The 9,779-nt window shown below is 34.8% G+C and overlaps 1 protein-coding gene across 2 annotated transcripts; it reads right to left on the bottom strand.

Moving 5' to 3' along the window:
* Positions 1–264: 264 nt before the first annotated feature.
* Positions 265–9,779, bottom strand: LOC138713126 (uncharacterized). 2 transcript variants are annotated; one of them, XM_069844915.1, is made up of 3 exons: positions 9,628–9,779; positions 6,315–6,413; positions 265–4,010 (listed from the first exon to the last, which is right to left on the bottom strand). In XM_069844915.1, the coding sequence occupies exons 1-3, from the start codon at positions 9,739–9,741 to the stop codon at positions 3,834–3,836; spliced, it is 390 nt and encodes a 129-aa protein (XP_069701016.1). In that variant the 5' UTR covers positions 9,742–9,779; the 3' UTR covers positions 265–3,833. The 2 variants fall into 2 exon arrangements, with proteins under 2 accessions (XP_069701016.1, XP_069701017.1); XM_069844916.1 differs by lacking the exon at positions 9,628–9,779 and adding an exon at positions 9,465–9,602.

The raw sequence follows: 9,779 nt of genomic DNA on the forward strand, positions 1-9,779 counted from the left end.
GAGGAAATGCAACTAGACATGCATAAACAAAATTTAAAATATGGAAGCTAATGAGTTGCACAGTTACAAAATCTGTTGTGTGACAGAATTAAAAACAATTCTCAAGTTAAAATTGCAAATGAACTACTAGTAGGACATTTTATGGAATTTGTAAGGTTAATTAATTATTTTTGTTCTTAAAAAACTGACGGAAACCATGATCTGTTCATATGCTACCAAAAAACATTATGGACTTTTCAGATAGGGACTTTTGCAACTAGTCAATTCAATAAAAAAAAAAAGAACTACTTCCCCCAGGAACTTACATCTTCAATACTTTCCGAGAAAGGGGTTTCACCGAACAAGAAAACTGGAAAAGTTTTCTGTGTGGAACTTCCCTACATTATGGGTAATAAGTAGAGGTTTCACGAATTTATCCACAAGAGTTTTTGATACAAATTCCTGACATACTTCAATATGTCACACTGGCACAAAATAGGTAGAACAACTTTTTTCCCCATAGTTTGGAGCATACATATGCATTGACGAAGTACATTTCGTGCTGCCACCTACCATTTCAGCGAAAGCATTGTTAGAATGGTCTTATGAGCAGGCAGTATAAACAGCCATCGGATGTGTTCAAGCAGGCCGTGACTCTAATGATCAGCCATAATGCTGACGTCGTGTTCAGTGAAGTTTATTATATCTATTACTACCACAGCTATTCACGAAGTTCATTGTTGTTGCTGCTTCATTTTTTCTCATTGTTTCTCAATTTCTGTAGTTGCATTCGTTTATATTGGCTTGTTTCTCAAGAGAGTGACCTTTGTGTAGTATAGCCCAGAATTCCTCGCATAACCACTGAAATTGATTCGTCGTTCTTGAAGAACACTGAGGCTCAACGCTCTCTTCCTTGGTTTCCATACATTATCTTGAAGATGGAACTATTTCGTGCATCTTTAATCTGAGGATTGGAAGTGTCAGGTGACTAGCACAGTCAGTTCTGCTATGGCGCAAGTTAATAATAAGCAACTGATTAAATAACCCAGAGCGAAGAAACTTTTTTGCTACTTTTGAAAATTCTGTTATAATCTAATGACAGATTCTATAGCTGCAAATTTTCAGCTAGAGTTATGGAGATGATTGCAATGAATTCGATGAGTGTATGGATTGCGTGTAAACATGTATGCATATATGCCCAAGAGTACTGACAATTTTTCGCATGAATTTAACCATTCAGATTCAAATTTCAAATTCCAACAAATAATGAGAGACAATATGAAGTTTAGACTACCTCTGTGGTGTAGGGGTCAGCATGCTGGTCTCTTACGCAGAGTTCCCGGGTTCGATTTCCGGTCGGGTTGAATTTCCTGGTTGAGGTTTTTCAGGGTTTTTCCTCAACCGTAAGGCAAATGCCAGGAAATTCGGGCCACAACATCCCTGAAAATCACCGGCCTCATTCATCACCGAAATCATATTCATAACAAATCAGTAATACATATACAGTCGCCATCTAGTTCACAACAATAGAACCAGTCTCAACAATAGTACACAGACCTTCGGATTTCAACCAAAGATTAACTCGCGATATGACCAAAGGTGTTAAAGGGAGTATAAATAACAGCGAGGGGGGAAAAAATGAAGTTCATGTATAAAACGGTGGAATGGGTGACGTAGTGTTTTTAGACAGAGATTTTTATATTCAGATATTGTCCTATAGCAATCGTCGTGGCTAACAGGCTTCGGCACGAATTGGAGTCACGTGATGGTCCAGTCACGGCCATCTTGACAATCGCCTAATATAAATACATGTTCAATGTTCTAAAAAATAAACGAAGTCCTATATTAAACTCATGTTAAACGTGCATTTAAATATAAACTTGTTCAACGTTGGCCATGTTATGACTAAGAATCGTCTTATGAAACACAGCCCGTCTTGCAAGACAAGGGATGGTAAAAAACAGTAGGCTGGGAGGAGGGGGAGAGAACTGAACTTCGCCCATATAATCTGGAAATAATTAACAGAACTATATGATGTCTTCATATCCATCTGATGAATTTGAAATTACTAATCAGCCTATCCCGATGTTTTAATTAGAGAAGTGAAATCTGGTTCTCCATTTGTTGTAGGGTAATTTGTAATTGCTCAAGTAAATGTTGGTACATCAATATGGAGCCCGCTTTACGTTTAAAGTGTTTCATTTTTTTTTTTTCAATTCCTCACGTATAATGTCGAGTCGAACATTAAAATAAACCTAGCACGAAATGACATAAGGAATGGATATTTTGAATTGTAATAAATTTTCGGGAAATTTTTAAATCTGAGAAATTTTCCCTTATTTAGGCTTCCTTGCAAAGTTTAAAAATTTTATAATATCAAAAGATGATATTCGACAACGTTTTTTTCTTAATCAGTATTAATATTATGGCAAAGTACACGTGACAATGGAGTTTTGTATAATGTATGAAACCCTTTAAATAGTTTAGAACATAACAAACGTGTTAAACTATGGTGAAATAATGGTGAAAAATTAAGAAAATCGATTAAAAAATTTATTGTGGCTCTCTATTTAGATCGAGCTCAAAAAGCTAATTAATTTATGTTCCCATGACTATTTTCAAGTTTTTGAGCTAATATGAATAAAAAATTGTGAAAATTATGACGCAAGGAGCCTTTTTAGTGATGTCAATATAAAATACATTTTAAAAATATAATTTCGAAACTATCAGCCCTAATGGCACAAAATTTAGTACAGATTATAGTATTGTAGGTATATTTTTGTAGTTTAAAATTCATAAATTTTGGATGAAAATTGTAATAGTAATATGCGTTACAAGAGCGGTATGTTGAAGTTTTCATGTTCGAGGAAAAGTTTGAAAAAGCGAAACGTAGTTGAGATTTTTTAATTTCCGAGAATTGAAAGAAGACATACCGCTCGAGTATCGTACATTATTTTGTGCGAAGATCGTTTATTAAATACCTGAAAGAGGAATTTCTAATTAGTTGCAATGAAATCTCCATCTTGGTTTCTGTTCAATGACGGCAAATTTGCAAAACAAAAATATCTATCTTCAACATTGTTGCTTTAAAATGTTTTCTGTGTTTACTATACTCCAGCAGGCCGTGATATACGTCTGTCTTTTTTTCCTCCCAGTCTATGATGAGTCTGGAATCTTGTTGATTTTTCACGGCTTCCTTAATGTTACTTGCATCACGAATGCAGTAACTTTAGTGGAGTTGTAGAGTTTACTTAATTTTTGCAAATATTTAAAAACAATAATTAACAGTGCAATTTAGGTGTAATTGCAGTGGTAAGTTTTCAATTTATAATTATTACTATATTGAATGTCTCTAAAAATAATATGTTAAAAGCCTAAAGCAGTAAAATCAATATGTTACTTAAGCGGTAAGAAGAGGGAAATTGTTATGTGTGTTAGGTTGGGAATACTGAATGTGGAATTTTAGACTTACCGCGGATTGGTTTTGTGCGGAAACCAAGCAAATACGCACGATCTCGCACAAAAGTTTTAAAACTCACAGAAGTGTCCCCGAAGTGATTTCTAGTGTTTAAGATATAGAATGATTCAGACTTAAGAAAAACATTTTATTTGCATCTTCTTTTTCAACTATAACCAGTCCACGCATATATCAAACTTTAGCGGGAATCTTGAGATGCCATTGACGGCAGTTGTCGCGTACATCACCGGTCTCAGGAATGCATTAATACCGGTCAGATAGTTCAAGGAATGCGCCATAGGAGGAGAGACTGTGCTGTTTGGAGGACTGGGTTAGGTTGGCTAGCAACTCAGTTGCGGTTGTTGTGCTGCGAGCGGGATCCCCGCTCGGACCTCTGCTAGATGGCGACGCCCCAGCTGCGGTCCGGCTGCGTCCAGATGTAGCCGGTGCCCGTCATGGTGCAGAAGGCGTTGTAGTAGCGGCCCGGGCTGCGGCAGTACGACCACAGAGGGCATTTGCAGCGGAACAGCATCTGGAACTCCTCCTTGCAGATCTCGTTCCACCAGCAAGTCCGCTACGCACACGAAATTGAATAATTATACAAAGCATCGGAAGATGCTGCTACCTTCATGCGTTACCTTTAAAGTTTACGAAAAAATGTTTCTAGATTAGTAAGCTATAGTTCCCTAGAATACGACCGCAAAAGAAGTGGATTTACAAAATGTAATGTCATTTTTATGCAACAAGAATAGAAGGAAAGAATGAAAGAGAGACTAGAAAAAGGGAGAGATGAAAAGAAAGGGGAAACAATACGAAAAAAAAATCTAGAGAGACTGGGAAAGGAAAAAGAGATCTAGAGGGAATAGAAAAGGAAAGAAAAAAATGAAAACAAAGAAAAGCTAGGGAGAACTGGAAACTAAATAAGAAAAAAGCAAAAGAGAGAAAGAAAGAAGATCTAGAGAGAATATGAGAGTAAGAAAAGAAAAGTAAGGAAAAAGAAAGCCAAAAGATCTCGAAGGAATAAGAAAGTAAAGAAGGAAGGGAAAAAGAAAAAAGAAAGAATATTGAAAGAGAAAGGAAGAACATGTAGAGAAAATATGAAAGGAAATAAAAAGGAATGAGTCATAGAAGAAAGAAGATCTGGAAATAATAATAAAAATAAATAAAAAAGAGAGAAAGAAAGATCTAGAGAGAATAAAAAACTAAAGGAAGGAAGAAAGAAAGAAAGAAGAAAACAGAGAGAGAAAGATTGAGAAAGAATGGGAAAGAAAAGAAGAAAGAACAGTAGAAAAAAGGAAAAAAGAAAGAAAGAAAAATCTAGAGAGAATAGAAAAGCAAAGCAAAGAAAGAAAGAGAGAGAGAGAGAGAGAGAGAGAGAGAGAAAGATTTAGTGAGAATGAGAAAGAAAAGAACGAATGGTAGAAAGAAGGAAAAAAGAAAGAAAGGAATAAAATCTAGAGAGGAAGGAAAAATCTAGATAGAATAGAAAAGGAAAGAAGGAAACAGAGAGTGAAAGATTTAGAGAGAATGAGAAAGAACAAAAAAAGAATGGTAGAAAGAAGGAAAAAAGAAAGAAAAGAATAAGATCTAGAGAGGAAGAAAAATCTAGAGATAATAAAAAAGGAAAGAAAGGAGGAAGGAAACAGAAAGAAAAAGATCTAGAGAGAATACGAAAATAAATGAAAAATAAAACGAGAGACAGAAAGATTTAGAGAGGAAGGAAAACTGAATATCGAAAGAAAGAAGGAAACGGAGAGAAAGATTGAGAGAGAATGAGGAAGAAAAGAAGAAATAATGGTAGAAAGAAGGAAAAAGAAAGAAAAGAATAAGATCTAGAGGGGAACAAACAATCTGGAGAGAATAGAAAAGGAAAAAAAGGAAGGAAGCTAAAAGAAAAAGAATCTAGAGAAAATAAGAAAATAAATTAAAAATAAAACCAGAGAAAGAAAGATCTAGAGAGAATAAAAAACTAAAGAAGGAAAAAAGAAGGAACCAGAGAGAGAAAGATTGAGAGAGAATGGGAAAGAAAAGAAGAAAGGATGGTAGAAAGAAGGAAAAAAGAAAGGAAAATCTAGAGATAATAGAAAAGGAAAGAAAGAAACAGGAAGAGAAAGATTAAGCGAGAATGAGAAAGAAAAGAAGAACGAATTTAGAAAGAAGGAAAAAAGAAAAAGGGGGATAAAATCTAGAGAGGAAGAAAAATCTAGAGAGAACAGAAAAGGAAATAAGGAAACAGAGAGTGAAAGATTTATAGAGAATGAGAGAGAAATGAAGAAAGAATGGTAGAAAGAAGAAACAAGAAAGAAAATAATAAGATCTAGATAGGAAGAAAAATCTAGAGAGAATAGAAAAGGAAAGAAAGAAAGGAAAAGATATGATGGAGGATCAAGAGAGGGATGGATAGAAAGGAAGAAGAAGAAAGGAGGAAAGAAAAGAAAAAGAAACAAGGCAGAAGAGAATTAAAGCAAAATTATCTCTGGTTACATACGGGTACGGCATTGTAGAAAGACCAGTCAAAGATGACAATGAGTGAGTTGGACGTTTTTTACGGTATAAGTCCTGATATGTGATCCCGGACGTGTGATATTTGTGACGAAGAAATCAGCTATTGGCCACTTTTTCTCAGATAGGACCTACATGATTTTCCTCTGTCATTATCATCCTACAAATTTATACATCATCATCATTATCATCATCATCACATCACCACCACTACCACCACCTCACCGAAGTTGATGAAAGATCTGATGTTCATTATCAGACTACAGAAGATAGATGATAATATTATGCTTACTTATTCTGTACACCTTGAAACTTTTCTGATAGCCTTGCTAAAACTATGCAAGCGACGTTGCTATTATGCGAATGGATGTCGCACCTCTGTTAGATAGCCTCTCACTGATTGGTCCTTGAAACTCCTCTTGACCAGAACCCGGGCCTCGGATTGGAGGAGGAGCGCCAGTAGCAGCCACGTGACCTGCAATAAATTAGTTGCTTCATTTTATTCTTGACATGTCACACCTCACAGATTGATGCTATGCTGAGTTCGAAATGATATCCGTTCATTGTCCAGGAGGTGAGACGCGGCGTTTGAAATCTGTCATCTAGAAAGATCTCTCCTACATCCCGTCTATCAAGGGAACCCGGACATTGGTTTGCAGCCTTTTATAAATTTAACTATGTCTAAGTCATATACAATTTTTTTGTTAAATTTATTTACACACGCTTTAAAATGTATGGTGTTATTATCACGTGTGATGGATCTTTGGGTAATATCAGTAGGCCGTGAACTATTGTTGAGAGTCTATTTCTATTGTGTACAGATTACTTGTGCTCATGTAACTGATTTATATTTTGTTTTAATGTTTATGATTAGGGCTAGGATTTTAATGAAACTGCATCTTTTTTCTAGTAAGCCAGAAACATAGCTGCTTTAGTATTTATATGTTATGTGATAAACTGAGTGTTTTAAGACATATTTGTTAGGGAATTTTTGCCTGTTTCAACTCATAAGAGCATCTTTTGTGTTATTCGGACATTTTTTAGGCATTTTCATTTAATTTTGGCCACAAATCTCCATTATTAATATAAAATAATGTTTATTTCCTTTGATATTTTGTACACATATTTTGTCCATTAATATCCTTTATTTTTTACTTGGTTATTTAACGACGCTGTACCAACTACGAGTTATTTAGCGCCAATGGAGTTGGTGATAGTGATATGATATTTGGCGAGATGAAGCCTAGGATTCGCATAGATTACCTGACATTTGCCTTACGGTTGGGAAAAACCTCGGAAAAAACCCAACCAGATAATCAGCCCAAGCGGGAATCGAACCCGCGCCCGAGCGCAACTCGGATCGGCCATAACCGACCGAGCTGCGCCGGTGGCTAATACCCATTATTTTGTATAATATTTTAATCGTTTTTCTACACAAATATTGCCCTTTTAACGTAGTACACCCCATGTAATGGATCAGTCCAACCATCCCTTCAATATAGACTCCTCTATACTTTCTAATTCCGTATAAGAGCGGCCTTGTAATGGACTACATGAAAACTACATCAGGTAAAATAATTAATTAAAGTGTACCACTTAGAAAAAATTATGTAAAATTAAATAAACTTGAATGTTGGTACTAGAATTTAATTTAATTACTAGTCTAAATATCAAGTAGCACAAAACTCCTTTTCCTACTAAACCAATTTTAGAATGTAAGATCAATTTTAGGGCATTTTTAAGGGCATTTTTGAAAGATTTTTAGGTTATAAATGCATTGTTTTTAGGACATTTTTTTATGATTTATAGGTCATCAAAATCCTAGCCCTATTTGTGATATTGGTGATTAAGGCGGTGATGAATCAGGCTATCTAAATTTTCAATCCGGCATTTCTCTTTATGACTGAGAGAAACCATGAAAAACTCCAATCATATTGGCAGGTTACGGGGCTTGAAACCGGGATCTGCCGTATGATAGTCTGAAATGTTACCGTGGTAGCCATCTCGCTCGGTTACATAGTATTTTATACCGCGTATTCTTCTGGGTATAGGACATGGCGATTTAACATTGCCATAAGAAACTTTTGTATAAAATAATGAAGAAACTTTATCAGAGGACCATGTTCAGAAATTAGCAGCAATAATGAACAGTTGAATATCACTAGGTTAAATTTTTTTGTTCCTCTTCCTTTAACAACGAATTATTTCGGTACAGTAAAGGAAATAAAAATTCCCCTCATCACAATAAATCGTACATCGCATAGATCTTTTATTCAATTATTTCTAAAGTAATTATTCTTTTTTATTTCACGAAATGCAAACAATTACGAAAACTTTAATTTTAAGAGAAATACATCTTTATTACAATCCATACTCAAAATTTACTGTAATAAAATTTTAATGTTAAGCTAATTTAAAGGGGCGGGTAAGAAGGAAGAAATTACAGGGAAATCTTATGACGCCGAAAAAGTTACGAGTGGTATGTATCCAAATATTTTTCATAATGAAAAATAAATAAAATCACTGGTATTGTACAGTACTGTGAGATTGTAATCGAAAAATATCGACATTATGACTGGCAGTAATAAACAATTGAATGTCACTAGGATGAAATTTCTTTTGTTATTTTTATTTTGTTATCAAAATATTTCGGTATCGTATAGGAAAATTGAAAATTTCCCACATCACAATCAATAGCATATTTTCTTATAACTTTGCATGATATTGATTTTAACTTTTTTTTTTTTTCATTTTACGGAATGCTTTTAATTCGGATAATTTTGATAATTGTAACAATTTTAAGAAAAGTACACCTTTATAACAACCCAGTCTCAAAATGTACAGTTAAGCCGACTTAAAGGGACAAGTATGAAGGAAAGAATTGGAGAGGAATTTTATGTCATCGATGATAATATTACCAGTGGTATTTACCAAGATATTTTTTTAAAATTCAAAATAAATATATAGTTAGTGGCATTGTACTGTGAGATGATATCGAAAAATGTTGATATGTTGACTAGCAATAATAAATAATTGAAATTGAATGTCACTAAATTAAAAATAATTTTGTTGTTTTTCTTCTGCCGTGAAATTACTTGGGTAACATAAACGAAAGCCAAAATTCTACACATCACAGCTAATAATATATCGTATAGCTTTTCATTGAATGGGTTTTAATCAAATTCTTTAATTTTTTATTGTACAAAATAGAGATGATTATGATAATTTGATAATTGTTACAATTTTTTGGGAACTATACCTTTATAATAATCCAACATTTACTTTAATAGAATTTTACGGTTATGACTTAAAGAGACAGGACCAAAGGAAGAAATTAGAGGGGATCTTTGTCACTGGCAACATTAGAAGTGGTATTTATGGAGATATTTTTCATAATTTTAAGTAAAACAGAAAATTTGTGACACTGTATTATGAGACAATTTATTAGCTAGTGGAAGGAGAAGTTGGGTTTGGGTGAAATTCCTATGCAGTCGTGTCTTGTATTTTAAACAAAGTATTTAATCACCACCAGAAAGAATCGAACATAGCAATCTTTATGAACGTTGGTCGAAACGCTTGGACAGACAGACGCACTGATCTGCATTACTTTCCCGTCGTGGCGCTCCTCAGGCGCTCCCGAACACCTCACTAATCAATAACGGGCCCACGCCCCGTACGGATCGACGTACCTGTGGCCCCATGCCTACCGTCACTGCGACTGAAGACTGGTCCGCGGTTTTGCTGTCCTCTAACGGCCAAATTCTGCATTCGTGTCGTCGCTTAGCAACGAGACCGGCAAACATAATATGGCGTCAGCCGGAGCGACCGTATGACAAAAATG

Source organism: Periplaneta americana, chromosome 14, assembly GCF_040183065.1.
Source record: "Periplaneta americana isolate PAMFEO1 chromosome 14, P.americana_PAMFEO1_priV1, whole genome shotgun sequence".
NCBI lineage: Eukaryota > Metazoa > Arthropoda > Insecta > Blattodea > Blattidae > Periplaneta > Periplaneta americana.